Here is a 20,829-nt window from a genome sequence, read left to right as displayed (position 1 = left end):
TCCAATCCCTTACCCAAAGTGCACTTTGTATTTCAAACCCTGAAACATTTTTCATATATTTGTATATTTACCCACTTGTTAAAGGCAGTCATGGCTCAGGACAAGCTGTGGCTTACATCATTTTTGTCCCTTTGCACTGACACCAGGCAAATCCTTAAGGATACTACAGCCATATCCATTCCCACAGTTTTAATGAGCTTAATGTAATTAAACCTTCCACCTGCATTTAGGCTCCTCTCTCTCACCTTCCCTTTAAATCTCTATCCCCTGTTGTTTAATTATAATTTCAGTGAAGCCAACAACTATTCTCATTTCCACTGTAATGCTTCCACTGCAGAGATGACCTCTGGTTTTTATTTTATTTTTCTTAAACACAACTCCTGCTGCATTCAAAGACAACGCCTCATAACTAACTGTAGCAGGGTGTGACTTGGTATCTGGGCCCTGCTGACCTTAAAAAATTTTCTTAATCTGCCTGGTAGATGTTGTAAACTGAAATCCCACAAGCATAAAAAATGCTTGGCCAAGCAAAGCTTTCAGCCAGGCAGGCTCCATTTTCTTGGAGAGCACTGCTGGTCACAGCTGGACATCTTGGCTGCAGAATGATCTTTTCCTGGCTGGAAAATCTTATAGATGTTGCCTAAAATCAGGGAAGTGCTTAAGGGCAAGAGGACCTCCTTGATGCTCTCCTTTGACATTCAATAGCTTCATCAAGTTGACTTGATTTACAAAGGGTCCCTCCTGTGTTAGTGTCTTTTAGTACAGGCATAGGAAGGGACACCTGGGATAAAACTCTGCATTTTACTAAACAAAGCAAAGGAAGGACATGAGAGCTCCCTCTTGAACACACAGGTACATAAATACACCAAAAGAAACCAAGTCATAGCCTGCTCTGGAAAAAAAGAAGATCAAGCTGGAAGCTTGAAGGGGGGGGATTACTCTTTAACAAGGAAATTTTGTTAAGCTGTGATTTTTGGCACCAATACACTAAACAATATCATTTTGCAAATGTAAAAATTCCCTGGCAGGGAGCACAGCTTCATGTGAACTCCTGCCCAGATCATTCCTGGGGAAAGAAGAACAGCAAACTCCCAGGTCTCCATCCCCTCATGGCTCAGATGTTTTAGTGAAGACACACTGGGAAGCAGTGGGTTGGAGAAGGAGAAGAATGAACTCCAGTACTTGGCATTTATTCTCAATTTCCCCTTAGAATTGATGGAAACACACACTTCAACAAGCCTTCCATTTCATGCAGTTCCCCTCATATTCTGCCTGTATCAGTGGAGCCTTTTATGCTTCATGCACAAAAAAACCACCTACAAAAGTGAAGTGAAAACACTGCCTTGCAGAAACTCAACTGCTTCATATTTCTGTAGTTATCCCTGGGGGCTGCCAAAATCCCCATCCTGAGACCACCAAACTCAAGACACACGAGCCAAAGCTCCCAAAGGGAGTTTCCACTATCTAGGAGAGGGAGAGATTTACTGCCTCAGTGCCAGCAGAAATCTCCTTCTGCCTCCAGCCTTTGGTCTTTTGCCCACCAGTCTAATAAGCAACAGCTTAAAAGAGTATATTCTGACATGCAACACCATACCATGTTCCCCCCCACAAAAAAATCAGATGCAAAAAAACTTACTTTTCTGGGCTTAACTTTGTCTTGTAAGTCGTACTGGCCGATTCCTTTGTAGCTTATTCCAAGCCACCACGGGATTCCTTGTTTATCCTGAAAAATGGGACGTCTACGTCAACCAAGAGCTACTTAGGAATGAGGCAATTCCAAGATTACAGCCCTGTTCACTCTGTGACAAGTACAAGTAGGTACAGAACAAGGAATTTCTGGCAAACAAACTGAGGTGAAGTGGATTGCTGGGGTGAAGGTGGAAGCTTCCTCCCTCTGCCTTCTGAGGCAGAGGCACAAACCCAGGTGGTGGCTGTGCAACGTGGGCAGAAAAGCAAGAGTGCTGCTGAAACAACCAGGTGTCACTGCTGGAGGAGTGGCTGTGAAGGGGAAGGACAGGGGACAGGAAAAAACTGTGGCCAATGACTGCTACTACCACTGAATTCAGGCATGGACAGCCACAGGAGGAGACACCAGCACAAAAAATCAGCTTCTCAGGTACCACAGTCATGGCCATGACTCAAAAGTAAGGAGACATCATCTCTGCTGAGCTCTTCTGCACAAAACACTGTGGCCCCGGGCTCTGCTCTACAAGTGGGAATAAATGGTGCATTTCCATCACTCTCCAAAAGTATTTCTCAGCATCTCCCCACTCCAAGCATGCACCACTAATCACCTGCCACTTAGGAGGAGTCTTTTCCACATTCTATTTTTCTAATCTTGATTAATGTCTCTGGGGAAACTATTAACTGCTTCAAGTCTAGAAGTGATATCCAGTTTAATTAAGATGATAGGAATTTAGCTCCTGATAGGATTGCATAAGGTTTTACAAAGATTCCTTTCTGCTGTCTGGAAACAATTTTTAAAGTACATTGAATGGGGAAAAATTACAGAGGTTGAAAACTGTGGGGTTCCATACTGATAGGAGGGCACTGAATCATGCAACTGCTCCTTTAGGAATGCAATCCCTCATAATAAGCTCAGCAATCACATTATCTGTAGTCAGTTACTGACCTTTACTCCATAGTAATGAACTCCATATGTTGGCAAAGCTTCTACCACTTTCATGTACCTGCAGACAGATTTATAGCATATCAGATTATTTTCTTTGGAGGAAGTAATATCTATTAACAGATTTTTTTCACACATGCATCCAGGACACGTCATTTATCATCTGCATATTTTGAAGGCCTTAATAGCTGAATGCCCATATTTTCAGAAAAAACTTAGCATCTTGGCTTGGGGAAAGATGGGGTACTTTGGCCCAGCTAAAGCAAAAGGAAAATCTCTCATACAACAGAAAATTCAATCTTTTATCAGAAGATCACAGAACTGAAAGCAAAAATTCTGAACTGAACATGTGAGCCTTTTGGGAAATGTTGGCAGTAAAGATCTGCCTATCATTATTCCATTATGAAGCTCTGGTTACAAAGGACAGGCTCCAAATGATTATGTTTATGCCATTGTACAACTGTTTCATGAGGCAATTCAGAAAACCACTGAACAGACCATTTTTCCCTTGCTTCTACTGAAAAAAGACCACAAATTATTGGGACAGATTTACAGGCACTGAGGTACGTGAGAAAAGCTGCAAGGAGTCTGCACTGTGCAGTCATGGCCATCATCTCAAACATCTCATAACCCATCCCACTGCAGCTGCATGTAGGAAGAACAGTAAATATTAATGGTAAATGAAAAATACAATTCCACAGGCTCAGTGGGCAGCTTGGAAGACCTTGATGTTTTGAAAGCCAAATTCTGAACATTTCAGAATTTCTTACAGGACTTAGGGTAATATGCACCCTTAAGAGTTTGGAGTGGAAATTAATTGATGGCAGGCAGGGTATGGAGAAGAATCTTCCAATAAAGTAAGGTCCAAACAATTTATTTTGTATTTGAGGTACCCAAATGACTGCACAAATGCTGAACTGCAAGCCTGTGAAATGTGAGACTTCAAATAATTCCACTTTGCAATGTAACTCAATAAAAAGAGAACCTGACAGATACACACGACATCATTTGCAGGCAATAATGACCCGAAGAGTCTGCCTTGCCATTTCTCAACCAAAAAAGAACAGGAGAAAAGTAAAAATATCATCTTCACAAATTAACAAGTGTCATACTCACTGAACAATGGCTTGTCCTCTGGTCAGACCTTTAATTTGTGTATAATGCTCAATTACTCTGTCCTCACTGCAAACCAAGCACAAAACCCAATTTAGAGGCTCAGTGACTTTGTTCATGTGCGAAGACATCTGTCGAAGCTCAGCCACCTGCTCAGCATGCAGAGAAGGGTCACCCTGCCTGTTCCTTGCTCCAGTTTGCATTCTGGTTCTTGCTGATTTCTTTCCCACCCTTCATTAGGCAGCATGGAGCTGCCTGGCTGATCCCCACCATCACATCCTGCCTTCCAGACTCATTAATGAGCCATTTCAGACCAGCCTGTTCTGCTGCAGATGCTGCTGCAGAAGAATGGTGCTAATTGTGGAAATTCATCCTAATGTTCCAAAGGACCCAACCTTCAAAGGCTGGTTAATGCTCCATATGTAAGACAGAAGAAGTTCAACCAGAGCTGTTTTCATTCTCGTCTATTTTCTCCCCCTGACATTTCATAGGTGAAAAAAACCACACATTTGTCAGCAATGACCTTTTTGCATTTTTCCTGTTACATATTTCAACATTTTGTTTCGGAGGAATGTGAAATAAAATATGCATTTCTGTGTCAAGACACTTGAAAGCAAAGAAAAAACCCAGGAGTATTCATTCAGAGACAAACAAATAATAAGCAAGCATGGTACACTTGAAAATCCATCACGTACACATCAAGCATTAAAAACCAAAACAAATGAGGAGGTTGAGTTTGCACAAAGGGCATAAATTCCAAGGAAACAATATCACTGATTCATCCTAAATGCTGTGTTCCTTGACAGCAAATTCAAGCCCCAGAGTTGGAACTGTCTTTCTCTTTCTAGCCTTTCTAGACTATTTTCTTTCCCTGTCCTGTGGAGAGGAGCTGGGTGGGCAGCTGGCAGCCAGCAAAGGTCAGCCCACCACAAAGGCTCCACTGTGTGACAGATGAAGACTGAGGTGCTCTCTGCAAACCCAGGCCTGGCTGGAGTTCAGACTTCAGCTCCTTCTATTGCAGGGTCCCCTCATACTCTGATCCAGCAGTTTCTGACACAGCAATTGAATTTGAGCAAACTTTCAAGGAGGAATTTGCATCAGATCTTGCATAATTTATAATCTTCTAAAAACTGGAAATGCTTGAACATGAGCAAATAACTCCATGTCCTGGGCTGAAAACTTTTAGAGGCGTTTGCAAACTGCTTAAAAGTGATCTTGTTATCATTCATAGCAATGATTTACATTTTAAATTAAACAGCTCACCAGTAAGCAAGTGATGGATGCTCCTGCAGTGTCTTGGTAGGAAAGACAGGCAGTGTCTTCAAGTCTTTTCTAGTGTTCTCATCACTGAAAAAGCAAAAATGGCCCAGAGTCAGTGCTAGTGAATCAGAGATGGACTCATTAGTTTGGGCAGAAGGAAGGGCTGTATTTGCTGCTCACAAATGTGGAGTGCTGCCCCATGTCAGGCTGTCATGGCAACGTAACTCTAGATGCCCTCTCAGATGGCAGTGATGGATATGGTGTCATGCTCGTTATACACACACGTGATGCTCAGGCCACCACCGTATCAATATTTATCTTGCACACCCTCACTCTATTTGCTGAGTGCAGAATGAGCCCTGAAACAGCTGCAGGAAAGCCCAAAAGTAAGGTTTGCAGTGCTAAGTTCTGCTCTGTCTTTAACAATACATTTCCTGAAGCAGCGTGGTATTTGTTAAATCACAGAAGTTTTACAGTGATCTGATTCAAAACAAACGGTTTCAGTTCATACACTTTCAAATATTTCCAGTGAAAATGGTTCTCCTGGACTGCCTATTGTACAGAAAGTTCAAATATTCTGGACTCTAGGCTCAACCTGAAATGAAATACATGGGGGGCTGAAGTACATGAATGCAATTTGTCACCACAAAACCCCGGCAGAATATTTAAAACTTATTTACAGGCCTCAGTAAAATGGTTCATATTTTCTCCTCACACGGTCCATTAGTTAATCAGCTGAAACCTGCACGCCCCATCTGGGCAGGATTTCTGCATGCCTTCAGCACCAGCAAGCACCAACACGACTTTTCTATGCAAAGAATGCACCAGTCACGTCCATCAGCATCTGCCTCAACTTTGCCCAGGTTTTCCTTGAAGGTGTTGTTCTGCTCCCAACCTCTCTTCTTGTCAGACTGAGCTGCCAGAGTTTTTATCACAGCTACGTCCCCCTTTGCCATGGGCACTGAGGATGGAGCTCTGCACAGGAGGACACAGCAACCCCCCCTCCCACCTCTCCATCTCCCAGATGCCACGTGGAAAACGCAGGAGATGAAAGGTTTTTTTGTTTTGTTGTTTTTTTGTTCCTCGGGAGCACGGGCTAATCGCTCTGCAAGGCTCTTCCCCAGCCCTGACAATGAGCCTCAGCCCTGAGTAAGGGGGACCACCTCTGGGGACAAGGAAGCAGTTCAATCAACAGCCTATTTATTCTTCAACTTCTTTGATGAAGCTGCCAAGAAGGGCTCAATTAGCACCGAGGAGTGCTGGTTGCTGCACTCTTCTGCCAGGAATATCCATTTTTCTTTGCAAGCTGGCCAGCACCCAAGTGCCACAAACAGAGACAGCTGGGTAGAAAATCAGGATCTCTCCTTCCAGCACTCAAATACAGCCAATGCTCACAAAAGCTGAGTTTTATTCACCCCTAGCAAACCCATTTTGATGGGATCAAAAGGCTGCAGGACATCTCAGCTTGCAGAGAGAAGGCAGATTACCAGGGGTTTGTAGGGTCACATGGAAAAGCAGACAGAGAGCAGGTCTTCTGAAGCCTCAGAAACCAGAGCAAAGATTAAAAAAAAAACCAAACCAAAACACAAAAAAACCAACCAAACAAAAAATCCCCAAAAAACAAAAAACCCAAAACCAACCAACCAAAAAAGAACTACACACAAAAAACCCCAAAAAACCAAAACAACAACCAACAACAACAAAAAACTACAACATGGCCTGAACTCCCTCTTAAAACAGAATGACTTGGCTCTCCAAGGTCCTGTCCAACTTCAATCATGGACTCACAGGGTAATTGATAATTAAACCACAATTTTCCTCCTATTTTTAAACCTGATTATCACTGCAATGGCTGCTCTAGCAGGCAGAGTTGGCAGGGAACCACAGAGAAGGAGAAGAGGTTTTAGAAGGAAGTACTAACAAAATAGCTAATTTTTACCAAACAAAAGAGCTGTTTCTGTAAATGTAGATTCTCAGCCCCATATTCATAATCAGAGGCTTAATGGGTGGTCATTACACCCTTATTTAGTGACCTGGTTTTAAGGGCTGAGGCAGTAAGCAGGCTGATGCTGGGGAGCCAGGGCTGAGCTCTGGCAGAGCAGGGGACAGCTGACACCCAGCTGTCACCACTCCGCACAGGTAGAGAGGTCCCAAACTCTCCTTCCCCATCCATTACAGGGCCAGGAGCCTCCCCATCACTGAGAGTCTGCAGAAATGCCACAAATCCTGGCAGCTGCATCTCCCATGCTCTGAAATGCCACCTTCTGCAACACTTGCAGCCTCCAAGAGCACTACTCGCCTTCCTGTTTGGTTTTCGGGCCCCTTGCTTCTCCAGATGTGGCTAAACAGCAACTTTATCCTCATCAATGCCAAAAGAAGGGTGCTAGTTAAGCCTGAGTGATGAGTAGCAGCTCATCAATATGGAAATGTCTACCACTGAATTTAAATTTTGAGGGCCAGCCAGCAAAGCTGCCTCCAAGGAGGGCCTGCAGGCTCTGAGCTGGGGCATGCAGAGATGAAAGGGCTGTCACCAGGTCTGTGCCATGACAGGGGGCACGTCCCTGCAGCACTGACCCAGAACCACAGCCCTGCTGCAGACTGTCAGCAGGCAGGGGCCACGGAGCTAGGACAGCTTACAGCAGAGCTGGGCCTTCTCTCTTCTTCTGCCAGCCTACAAACCCATCCAATTTCTCGCAATAACACTGATTTTATGAGGCAAAATTGGCTCCTGGGACTTGTCTTCCTCACAGGACCCAACTTCACACCCTGAGGTTCAGACACCATCCCATCCACAAGCACTGGGAGAAGTCCATCCAAATGGACTTATAAGGTCTGAAACTCTGAGAAGCAACAGGAGGATTTTTTTCCCCCTGCATAATTGTAAGATCAAGCATGAAACAATCCTAGAAAAATGTAAAAGACCTGGGAGAGACAGGGCACAGCTCCTGCAGGCTGGATGCCTTCAGACAGTGCAGGCTGGCACGCAGCAGCCTGGATCTGCTGACTGCACGCCCCAGGATTAGCGTTTGGGATGATTCACGGCTTCAGGGATAATAAAAGCCTCAAATGGTCCTCCCCCTCCTTCCACAGAGTCCATTATCACTTCATCTGCACCAAGCAAGTCTCCCCTTGACCTTCAGGATCACTTTCCCAAGCCCTCTGAGACCCAGCTGTTCCCCAGAGGTGACAACTCCCGATAGCAGGAGCGGCGGTTTGAGTTATGACCTGTTCCTGTTTGGTTTCACAAGGACCACGAGATGATAGAGCAATCCCAGGGCAGACAGCCCCGGCTCCAGACGTCCCACCAGCCCCACTATCTGCCAGCCAAACACCCAGTGCTGTATCTGGCACGTCCATGGTGGGTTCCCACCAGGAGGAGGATGTGGCTGTCGGGATGGGGAGGCCCAACTTTCATTTAATCTGACCCCTGCTACAGAGGGGGTTTCTGGACTGGTGGTTTTTTGGCATAATTTCAATACATAAACTGCCCAGAGTCAATGGGACTGAACATTTTTTGGCAAAAGGTTTGTTTATTCCCCAGGAGGAGAATATAGGAAACTCTCAACTCAAGTATTTTTCCACTATGGAGAAGAATTAAACAAAAGCAGCAGACAGACCCTTTCCTTCCTATTCCACCCTCTAAACAGGAGTTTCTCTCTGGCAGATACAAACTGAATTGAATCAATCTGGGCAGTGCAAATGGAAATAATGAAAATCTGCATCAGAGCCTACTCAGACTGAACCTCAACTTGCACTCCTGGTACTGCCCATAATTAATTCTCTGTCCCAACATGATCAAACATTGGGCAAGATGCTGTCCCCAGCACGCCCTGCTCGTCAGTGCTAGCTCTATGGAGAGGGAGCTTGACTCTAAAATAACCCAATAACATGATTAAAAATATTTAATCATGTATCATAGTAGGAGTTCCCACTTGAAACTCCAGCAGCAAAACAGGACCAATCTCAGGAACTTCCTACACCCTGCTGATGTTACAGTGAGATTTTTGGCATCTGGCTAAAACCCCCACCAAAAATCCATGAAGGAACCAAGCCAGACCATTGTGGCATGCTCTGCCTAGAGCACATTACTGAAAATTAAAAAAGAGTTACATATTTATGCCCCCAGAAAGTGCATCTTGACAGCTTGTAATGGAATGATACAACACTCCCTGCCAGGCAAAGATTTACACAACTGTGCTAATTAGGACCATTTGTCAATAGGTTTCCCTGCACCTACTGTCAAAAACCAGCTTATGCCCCTTGCTAAAGCAGGTAAGAGCTTAGATGGAGTAAGATGTGGTTAATGAGAGTAACAAAACATGAAGAGCAAGCAACACACCCAGCAGCAAAAGGCATATATGGGACTACAGCAAGGAGGCTTATCAGCCCACAGATTCTTTGTAAATATTAACAACTCGATGAGGACAGGACTTCAGACAACTCTTAACTGACTAAAGCAAGGGCAGGTGTGTCTGCCTCTGCTGAATTGTGTTTATAACATGTTATAAGGTACAAATTTATCACCAGGGAAAGTGCATTGTAGAGCAACTTTATTCTTGGAGTTCCTTGACCTCACACAAATACTTTCTCATGTTGCTACAGGATCATTGGAATAAGTCACTCCCAGGTTCTCCTGAACATCTTAAGTTCAGTAAATTCTTGAAATGAATTTTAGGCATAGCACAGGTAGAATTTAGAGAATTTTGAGAGGCTGATTTACATTTTCTACAGGCAAGGCACAGGCCTTGCCTGTAGAAAATGTAAATCAGCCTCTCAAAATTAACCTGAAAGTTATTTCATGGACCCCTAAATATCAGCAAATTTGAGAATACATATGAGATTCAGGGAAATGTGCAGCTGCATGGCAACAGTATGAAACACTATTACCCTACATCATGAAGATGATTCAAAACATTTCTATCAGGATTTGTCACCTCACTCTCTTCAAGATATTTGGAGCTAGCAAAATAAATACTCCAAAACAGCACAAAATTAGAGCAGATGCTTGAAAGCTTGACAATCAAGAGTTTCAGAGGATCAGATCATTCAGCTGATGTCAGTAACAGCCCTATTTCTTTAAAATGACCACCAAATTCCTTTGCACCAAATTGTACAAGAACACCCTGTGCTGCTCCTCAAGTGACTTCCTCAAGTGACCAGACTCAGAGAAATGCCACCAAGGTCTCCAAGGTGCTCCCATTCCTTACCCTCAGAGATGAGAACCAGCAACATGGACCATCCCATTGTAGCTGGGCTGCTGCAGCAGCAGGTGCCTGCTCTGTAGGCTTTGGGTTTGTTGTGAAATAAAGAGCAGGGCAGCCTCAGGGACCCGTGGAGGCAGCTCTGCCCTTCGAGGGACCACGAGAAACAGGTGTGAGGAGCAAGCAGTGAGGCAGTGGAGGGGAAAAACATGAGCAGGGTTAAAAGTGCAGGAGAAAAAAAGGGGAGGGGGAAGGAAGAGAGAGCAGGGAGACATGATGGATTTAGCAGCTTTCGAGTATGCCAGAGCAGCAGGATCTTGGCAGCAGGATTTTGAAATGTGCTCTCCGACAAATCCTCTTTTGTGACAAATGCCAGACGTTTCCCATCATTTCCCAACCTTTCAGTTCATGGTCTGCTGGTCCACTCAAGAAAGTTTTTTTTCTATTGAGGGGAGCCCAGGATGTGGAAAGGCCACGAACAAGGGGCTCCTGTTGGTACAGGACTGCCAGAGCCCGACCTTTCCTGTAGCCAGCAGGAGCTTTGCTGGGGGCAGGGTGCAGAGGCTGCCACTTGAACAGCAGATAGCAGCCGCCTGCTCAGAGAGGTATTTGAAGGGGCATTTAAGAGCCTTCCAACCCCATCTGTGAGAAGGACCCTGATAAGCAGTGCAGATGGATTTTTCAACCCCAGCTTGTTGGAGATTTAGGCTGCGGCTGTGCTGTGGGTTCCCACCTTGTGCAGCTGCAACAGCTTTAGTTTCACAGCTCAAGGAGGAGTTGCACCAAACACAAAGTGTGGCTGGGACTGGACAACCATTCCCCACACTTGGACCAGAGCCTTGGACTCCCAGGCCTGACCTTGAGCCCCAGTCCTGTTTCCTGAGCCAAATTTCTCTGCTTCCCAAGCGCTGCTCAACTGCTGGGCAGAGCAGCAGCACCTCCTGATCTGCTGGGGTTTGGTGACCCCATGGGCTTTTGGAGGATGAGCCAGGAGCACCAAGGAAAATGCAACATTTCTCCCATCAGTTGTATGCACACACCTCTCCATACGAGGACATGGTGAGCAAAGAGGAACATGAGCCTTTCCCAGAGCCACCTCTGCAGATGAGACAATGCTACAACTTCCACTTGGCAGACAAGGAACAGGGTGCCAGGGAAGCAGCTCTTCATGGCTAGGGAAAATCTGTGACCTGGAGCTGCCCTAAATCCTCAGGTCTTCTTTTACAGCTCTTGATGTGAAACATGAATATTCTGAAGACAAACCCATTTGGTCCTTGGACCTACCACCTACAACGGGTGGTGGATCCCATCCCACAGAGCTGCTATGATATATCAGTATTTAAAGAGCTGCTTGCTCATACCCACAGCACATGCTAGCAGTGCTCCCCTAACAGAGCAGACAAAAGCAGAATGGCTCAGTTTTACCTGGGGATTTACTGCCAAGCAAAGATGGATATTCACAGTTGATACAACGCTTGAAGGATCCCAAGCCCTTCCTCACAACAGCAGACTGTTATTTCTGACATTCACACTTTCTTCCTGCTCACACAAAGGTCAGCTTAGCCATATTAGCTGTGGGTTTTTAGCATGTCTGAGTACAGTAGCAAAGTTTAAAGCTTGTTATCACAGCCCGGCTGATACATGGAGATACATGGAACCACAAGAAAAATAAAGTGTCCAAATAATGATAAAGACCTGACAAATCTGCAAAAGCAAAAAAGCTGTCGTTGAAAAGCTGTCACTCCATTTCCTCAAAGCACAAAACACACCTCATGTGATAGTTCTCAGCCACCATGGGAAGGAAAAGCCAAAGATTTACTTCTGCTTTTCTAGAGTGAGGATGTTGTTAGGACTCAGACCAGCTGAACCTCACAAAGTTTTCCAGATATTAGACAAAACAGAGATGAAATGTGATTTTTCACCATGAAATGGGATTTTTACAATAGAAAAGGCCTCATGTTTTAATACTAAACCTGTACTTAAGGGAATTTTTGGACAAGGGAAAAAAAGCATCTTTTACCTATGGCCGTGGATGTCATGATGCTACCCCATGTGACAGCTTCTCCCCTGCATGGGGGACAAGCTGGAAGATGCTGAATTTCCTTGCACCTTGCTCGCCTTGTCTCTCATCTGTTTTGCATGCAGAGCACACACAAAAGACCTCTCTAGGTGGCTGGGTTGTACCCACTCTAGCTCTGCTCTCTGAGTTAGAAATAATTAAAAAAAAAAAAAAAGAAAAAAGAAAAACCAAAGAAAAGAAAGTACTGTGGAGGGACTACTAAAGAGGATAAAACACAGTAACCCCTTTTCTGCCCCTATGGAAACTGTACAAACATCATGCATATAAAATCCAAAAATTACTGTTCCTTACCAAACTGCCAGAATTATGTGTGAATATTAAGAGCTACATTGCTATATACAAGTAGTAAATCCCATGAGATCAGGTTATTAAATTACTGCAAACATCCTTTTTTTCCCCCTCTTCATCTAATCCTTTTTGCTCATTTCCACCCACAGTGCTTCCACCTAATTAATCTGCTCCATAATAGGCATTCTATACGAATTCCCTGAGAGTCCTTACAGAACTGCTTTAAAATAGGAAATTGTAAAAAACCATTACAATGACATCATTGCAGACTGCATATGCTTTAGTCTGCCTTGAACTGGATGAATCTACAAGTAGCACCAGTGGAAAAAACCCTGTTGCTATGAAAAGTCTTTACAAGAAATGGCATCTTAAGTACTTTTTCTTTGTATTTGCACCTGGTTTACATGAAAAATACAACACCAGGAGAAAACAATGTTTTTATTTCATAATTGCTGTATTAGTGTTCAGGGAGATGAAGCTCAGCAGTTCCCTGCCTGGCTCCCCTCTGCCTGCTGCCTTCCCTCAGCTCCTGCTCCTTATGGCAGACCTGCAGGGATTCATCAAGGAAAGCAAAATTTTCACCCTGCTAGAGAAAAATTACTGCAGTCTCCAACCAGCTTTCTTTGGAGAGGGTATAAAATTCAATTAAGCTCTTGGGAAAGTGGGTATCTGATATCTGTCAGTAGGGGGATCATCATCATTGTATGAAATATATATGAAACATGACTTTCCCTAAACTTGCTTATTTACTACCTTGGTTCATAAGATGCTGCCAAATAAAGCAAAATAAATAATCACCCCCTCAACTAACAGGCTCTGAGTAAGCAGATCTTTGCTCATCTTGTCCTAAATCAGCTGTTTATTGAAAAAGAGGGAGCTGAGGAAAGCACACGGCTGGGTTTGACCTAGAGAGAGTTAATGGTTCAGAGCCAGTGCCTCACCAGGTATTTAAAGAAAAAGTGCTGGGAGTCCCAGCTGAAAGGCAAAGCACACAATGAGTCACTGGGCAAACAAGGGCCAGGAGCACAAGGGGCACAAGGCAGCGCCAGGGCTGAGCACTGATTTACAGCCAGGCAGACACAGCCTGCAAAAAGGCTCAGGATATCAGTGCACAGGCATGTAAAAAGTGCATCTGCATGGAAAAGAACATCAGAAACCAAACTACAGTGCTGCTACAGGCACCAGATGGGTGTTCTGAGAGGGAATCCTCTGGTGACCCACCAGCTCTTTTGTATCACCCACTGACACAGGTGTGAGGAAATAGCTGGGGCTGAAACAGGATCCAGACTGGGCTCTGGCCAGATGAGATGTCCCCTTGTAATTCATCCCCAAACCTGTCTTCCTGCTCCAATCCCTGTCCTGGGCGTGGCCACACCTGGAATTTTTGGTCACACAAACCTGGCAAAATTCCCAGAAACAGGCTGGACAAGCCACCTCCAACAGACCTCAGGTGTGTCCTGGTCCTGAGGGTACCTTAATCTTGGGGTTAGCGGCAGAGTGAGCAGGTGCTTTGCTATCAGACAATTATTAACTCCTTTCCAACAGCTATTTTCTAGCACTGCCCACGTTACCTTTCCCACATTCTTTTCTACCAAGAGATCCTCCAGATTGCCTGGCAAAATATTCAGCTTCTCAACGAAACACTACCCAAAAATCTCACTCTGAGCACTCTTAATTAAGAGCAAATTGCTAATACCACTTTCTGCACCTAGATCAAGAACTTCACTTTTTTCCAAGCAGGATTTTAAAATTCAGGACCTTCTGAACCAATTACTCCATAGCCTCAGTTGCAGGGCTGTCTCTCACCCAAACCTTTCCCTTTTCCAAACTGCTTTATCAGCCCCATAATGATAAACCTTGGTGCCTCACACATGTCATCTATCAGGAATTCATTATTTTGTCTGTGTTATGTTATACCAGTCGGGAGTTATCTTTGCAGCCCACAGGCCAGAATCAAAAACGAATGTGTCAGCTATTTAAAGAAAATAGAAGCCCTCCTCCAGCAATTTAATTAACTTCCAGGGAGCACGGCTGGGTTTCAGTCCTGGAAATGGTACTGGGGAAAATATGGTCCAAGATTACCAGTCAGAAAATAAACTTCTTTTTTTCCCCAAGCTGCTTTCCTTATATAGTTGCTGTAGCTAATCTGATTTTGATAAACATTTTTCCAGTGCCAGGACAGCATTTAGGACTTCTCAGTTATAAACTGTCTCTCTCATCAAGCTACAAAGGAAAATAAAAGTATATAATATTTTACAGGATTTCTGAGGGCAGATGCTTAATTTGTAAACTAAATACAGCTAAATTATTTATTTCCCAAGGAGGACAGGCTTTATATGTTGCATATCTACAAGATGAATAATTAACAGACTGCCAAAACATTGTCTCTTTAAAATTCAAATAAAAGTCCTAAAATAAACAGAATATGTATGCTTTTCCCCCAAAACTGAGCCATGCCAGAAGCTGCAATTTGAATCTAATTACCTTTCTAAAAGCTTTGCAAAGAGTTTAGAAACCAAGATTTCATAAAACCAGGCTTGCAGATTTTTCTGTTCCATTTGCAAACAGGAGAATGGAGAAACGCAATTAACGCACGCAGAGTTTCAAAACTCCAATCAATGACTAATGCTTGCTTGGGGTTCCTATTGCAGGAGCTGGGCAAAAAGTGCTGGGAACTCAGCTAAAACACAGGAGCAGTCAACTGGAAGCCACGCATGAGTCGTGAAAAGCAAACATGAGCCAGCGTTACATCCTTCCTCTTGAGCAAAGCGTGCCCAGCGCTGCACAGGAAGGCAGAGGGGCAGGAACCTGCAGCATCCCAGCCCTCCTGGGGACAGCAGAGATGCAGGACTGTCCTCCAGCCCTCCTGGGGACAGCAGAGATGCAGGACTGTCCTCCAGCCCTCCTGGGGACAGCAGAGATGCAGGACTGTCCTCCAGCCCTCCTGGGGACAGCAGAGATGCAGGACTGTCCTGCTCTGAGAGGGACAGCTCATGGAGCATCCCTTTGACATCATCACACACAGCAGGGAATTATCCTGGCTGGGATCACCAGTTGGGTAAACAGGAAAAGGAAATGGGTACATGGTGGCCTGCTGCCACCTCTGCTCCTCATTCCTCCTGTGTCCCCAAGCCAGTAGTGGCTGCCTTTGAGAATCTAGAGTTGTCCAAACCAGGACATGCTGGGGGTGCAATTCTGAAGCACGCACTCTAGTTTTATTAAGATGTCTTCAAAACCAGGGTTCTCTCAAAGTGAGATATGGGTGGTTCATCTTGTATAAAGTCTCTTCCCAAATTATAAACATGTCTTCAAAACCAGGGTCCTCTCAAAGTGGGAACTGGGTGCATCATCTTACATAAAGTCTCTCCCCAAATAATAAGGCACAAACTAAATGATCTTTAGGAACCCTTCCAACCCAAACCATTCCATGATTCTGTGAAACCCCTGTCCTGTAAGAAGAGCCCAGCTCAGGACCTTGGGGTCCTACTGCAAAGCACCTGCAAGGACCAAACCCCAAAGTCCCTGCTATTCCCATGCTGCCAGTGCTACCAGACTGTGAAGCCCCTCCAGAGTGACCTTGGTGGTGCAGAAATCAAAAGTTTTTAACTTTCTCCAAGCGCCCACGTGTCAGGTTTGCTCACTGAAAAGAAACAGATTTCCAAGGAATGCGCTCACCCACTCAGCATGAGGCAGGGGAGGGTGTTTCTCAGCAGGCTGCTGCTCCCTGCCACCAGGGTGTTATCTGGGAATTTGAGCAGAGGATTGGGAAAGAGGTTCCTGTAGAACCACAGGAGTGTGCTGTGTTCGGGCCCTGGTACGGAGCTGACGTCACTGGGAATGCCACGTGGTGACCCCACCACAGGATGTGTCCCCATGGAAAAGCTGCCTAGGGGATGTGTGTGAAGAAATCAGACAGGAAGAGATCTCCAGCATTGCCTGGACTGGCCCAATCCTCACTTCCACAGAGCTAATCTCCAGGACTTCAGGCAATTCCTGTATTCACCCGTGTTCATTCAGCACTAATCCAGGATCAAAAAAATCAACCTGCACATTCTCACGGCAGCTGAGGTGGTGCAAGAGCCACATTCCAGAAGGTGATTCAAAGCAGAATGGCCAAATGACAGCGAGCAGAGAACACTCAACTCAAGGCACTGCCAAGGGAGGCAGATCCCACTGCACAGGGACACAGTCTGTGCAGCACAGCAAGCTGCGCAGCAGAGGCCAGTCCTTTGGCATCCTCGTTAAGATATGCTGGTAATTAAGCCAGGGCTTTATCAGCACTGGCCCAAAGGACCACTTGTGATATGTGACATGGAATTCCTTCACTCCTGGTGTGCTCACTGGGCCTGGGACAGCTGGCTGTGTTCATTTGCCACGGGGGCATAACATATGTTCAGTTTAACAGAGGAAACAATTGCTGCAGCTATTTCCATGCAACTCTTGGCTGCATTTGAAAATCAGTCTTGCAGCAGAGTGCTCTTCCCTACATTTTCTTTAAATACTTCTGAAGGTAACCACGGGCAATCCACTCCTTGCAACATGTCCATGGAAAACAGCCACAGACAGTTCCTGGGCTTGTGAAGACATACTTACAAACCTATTTATGGCAAATGATAAGGAGGCTGTGTTGAGTTTAAACCACATAAGGGAGCTTTTCACCACTAAGGTGGTTTCTAACATTAACCCCTGCTCTTGAGAATCAAGAAAATTGTGCCACCAGTTGCTACAGCTTAACAAGTTACTTATTGTGGAGTCAGCAGTGATTTTCTGGTTATCTGTGCCTAACTGAGCTAAGCTTAGGGCGTCCCTGTAGAGATCAGGCAAGATAAGGAGTCTTTCTAGAGAAAAATGCAGCATATTGCAGGTATAAGCAGCATACTGGGGGTCACAGAGCAGGTCTACAGCATGGACAGGAACAGAAATGGTCTGCACAGCCAGCCCACCCAGCTGATCAAAGACACCTTTTTCTCCCTGCAGGTGTGACAGCATGCCAGCAAACAGGAGGAGGAGGTTTGATGGACTTCACAGAGCGTGTCCTTTGGCAGGGAACAGACAGGCCTTTGAAGGGAAGGGGTCTAGGGACTGGCACTGGCATTTACTTGACAACTGCCCTCTCAAGGGAAAACAGAGTCACTGTGGCAGTCAAACGTGACTTGGTCCCTGCATTTGGGCAGACAGGTCTGTACTGAACACTCTCCAAATCTGTTGTAGCTAAAGCATAAAGCACACCTCTCCCCCCATTTGGAAACTCAGCAAGCAGTAAAATATTAACGTGATCAAAGCCAATCTTCTGAATCTCTATTTGCTCAGTGAGCTGCTTCTAATGGAAGGTCTTTCCCCGTGGCTCCAGCAGGTCCAGATGACCCCACCTGCTCCCCACAGCCTCTTATCACAATCAGAGCTGGGTAAGCAGCACCTCCAAGGGGAAGCCAGACCTGATGATGCAGCTTTAAGCAGCTAAAGCAGAGCGGGGGGGGGTCTCACACCAGCCAGAACACAACTGTTGGGTCAAGTGTGGGGAGGGAGAGGCCCCGGGGCAGCTGCAGGAGAACATGGCTCATTGATCCCAGGGCAGCTGGTGGCTGTCCCTGCACGTGCTGCCCCTGCACGGGCAGGGCTGTGGGCAAGGTCACCCACATGGACCCAAACACAGCTCAGCAGAAGCACAGGCAATGGTTTGCTTGGCAAAAGTTTGGCAAAGCACAGGTTTTCCCAGCAGGGAAGTGTGGGAGCTTTCCCCTTCTCCCACTGCAGCACCCACACTTGGGAGGGGAGCACAGCATGGTGGCCTCAAACACTGTTTTGACTCAGAGCTTGCTCACAAAAGGCATTACTCACCCTGCAGACTCAGATTTTATCCAGCCCAGCAGCACATTTCACTTTCTTTGGGCACTGCTCGCAGCTGGACTTTACCCCCATTTGTGATTGTTTGCAATACAATGCCAACACAGAAAAACACATCCATCAAGCACACCAGTATTAGAAAGGAAAATGTTATTACCTGGAATAGTCCCCTTTAGCTTCCTACAATTGAAAAACAGTGACAGAATTAAAACATGATCTCTTCAAAACCCTCGGTTTTCCCAGCATTGTTCACTTCCCCACTCCCACAGCTCTGCAGGCAGATCCTGACCCCCACCACACTCCCTGCAAAACACAGAGCCAGCCTGCATGTGCTCAAGAGCTGGACTTGGCCCCTCGTGCTCCCAGCTGTAGACAATCCACCCACAGCACAAATAAAACTGCTTCCAAAAGGGGGATGAGTTTCACATTGCAAATCAAATGTCGCTTTTACTGCACAAGAAGTGAAATACAATTCTCCCTCCTCTCCCATCCAGGCAAAGGTTGGCTGTACAGTCAGGTCAGCAGTTGGGAGGAATTGTGCTCACTCGAGATGAAAACAACTGTTCAGGCAGACCAAGCTGCTGCTGCTGCAGCTTTGCTGTGGCACTTTGTCAGTGACAATGCAATGGGGGGAAACCCCCAATTTTTTAAAGGAAAAATTTTATTTCATAGAAAGTGGCAAATAACTGGAGTTTAAGTCTCAGTAGAACAAAACTAGATTAATGAGAAGGAAAACTGACACTGTATATTTTAACATAACAGAGGTATCAAAACCATATGCTTAGAAAAGAAGATTCACAGGCATAATACAGCTGATTTAGCTACAATATTTACACGTTCCTTCCCAAATCTCTGGAATGTATTTAAATTAGGGTTAAGTGATAAATTGAATGGAAACCTGCCCAGATAAATTACTTCCCTTGATTAACTTTTACTCTTTCAATTTAAAACTCCTCAAACAAATATTTCAAAAAGAACTCCTATGTGTTCCAGCTTCCTCTGAGCTCCCCAGCCGCGGAGACCACAAACATCCCTGCGGGGGCTCCGTAAGGAGCGGGGTGAAAAACTCCGGGAAAGGGAATACCCTGAGCCAAACCGAGCCGGGGGGAGACACTCACCTGGAGCACCAGGGCGGCCAACTTGAAGACGGTCTCGCTGTCCACCTCGATGTGCCCCTGTTGCGGAGAGAGCAGAGCGTGAGCGGGGCCGGGGCAGAGGGAGGGGGCACGGCGGAGGCGGCGCTGCCGGAGCGGCGCTCCCGCCCCGTGTCCCCCGCTGCCACCGCCGCACACACAGCCCGTCCTCCCAGCCCGAGCCCTGCCCTCCGAACAAACGCGGCTCTTGCTGCATTTCACGGGATGCTGCCCCGGGCTGCTGCGCCCGAGCTCAGCGGGACGCGGTCCCGCACGCTGCCAGCCCAAATTTGCCATGCAGCAACCGAGGGATCTGAATGCACGCCCAGACCTCAGGGTGAGGTGCACAGGTCACAGGATCAGACTGCTTTGGGTTGGAATCAGAGATTGGTTGTGTTTGGGACCTTAACAACCGTCCCGAGCCCCCTGCCATGGGCAGGGACACCTTCCTCCACACCAGGTTACTCCTGGCATTCAACACTTGCAGGGATGGGGCACGGCAGATACATGGTTGGATGGCACCCAGGAGCACATATCAGCTCCACAAATAGCAATATTTGACAAAATCTAAACCCCTGACACCATCTGCAATAAAACTATTTATTTCCCAGCTCATTTCTGTGCTCTCCAGAGCACAGAAGCTGAGTTTGGGTGCATCTATGCCCTGGGATAGCCCTGGCCCAGCCAAGAGAAAACCACCAAGGAATTGCATCCATCTCTCAGTAGAGTTTTACTCCTTACAGTTTTAGGGCCATTGCTTGTTTGCTGTGATTGTGGTACACAGCCCCTGATGCTAAACCAGCCATACTGATTAATCACAAGGGCAGCATAACTGAGTCCTTTGTCCTGCTCAGCCTGCATCCTACAGCTTTTGTTTCCTCTAAGTCTACTGGAGCTCTAGAGCAATGTTCAGAAAAAATGCAAGGACCCCATGCTGAAAATCTCCTGTGCCTTGAGCCCACCCCAGAACCAGCCCTGTCCTACACTGTGTACTCAGAAACTCCACAGGTGCCAAAGCATCAAAATTACACAAAGATCCTTTTTTATCTCCTGCTTACAAGCTTAAGTACAAACTTTCCTGGTTAGTTTCTTACCAGGAAAACCCCTGGCCTTGGTTCTACTCTGGGATCAGCAGTGACACTGGGAGAGCAAAGGAGATGCACTGACAGTTGCACTCTTTACTCCTTCTGCATCCTGCAAACAGTGGGCAAAGCACAAAACCGAGCCTATGGAGCAGCCCAGGAACACAGATTTTTCTTATTGACCTTCTGTAAATGCAGA

General features: G+C 45.9%; 1 protein-coding gene across 6 annotated transcripts in view; it reads right to left on the bottom strand.

Annotated features, from left to right (window-relative positions):
- FRMD4B (FERM domain containing 4B) overlaps positions 1-20,829 on the bottom strand; it is a 131,320-nt gene that overhangs the window by 22,033 nt on the left and 88,458 nt on the right. For all 6 annotated transcript variants that reach the window (XM_050979269.1, XM_050979270.1, XM_030228037.2 and 3 more), the window contains exons 6-11: positions 19,534-19,590; positions 18,573-18,595; positions 5,006-5,089; positions 3,746-3,811; positions 2,633-2,690; positions 1,637-1,723 (exon numbers count right to left, since the gene is read on the bottom strand). In XM_050979269.1, coding sequence (XP_050835226.1) covers positions 1,637-1,723; positions 2,633-2,690; positions 3,746-3,811; positions 5,006-5,089; positions 18,573-18,595; positions 19,534-19,590 — 375 coding nt within the window. The remainder of the gene's footprint in view (positions 1-1,636; positions 1,724-2,632; positions 2,691-3,745; positions 3,812-5,005; positions 5,090-18,572; positions 18,596-19,533; positions 19,591-20,829) is intronic.

This window comes from Serinus canaria, chromosome 12, assembly GCF_022539315.1.
Source record: "Serinus canaria isolate serCan28SL12 chromosome 12, serCan2020, whole genome shotgun sequence".
Lineage (NCBI taxonomy): Eukaryota > Metazoa > Chordata > Aves > Passeriformes > Fringillidae > Serinus > Serinus canaria.
Note: the sequence above shows the minus strand (reverse complement) of the source record. Positions and strands in the feature narration are given on the sequence as shown.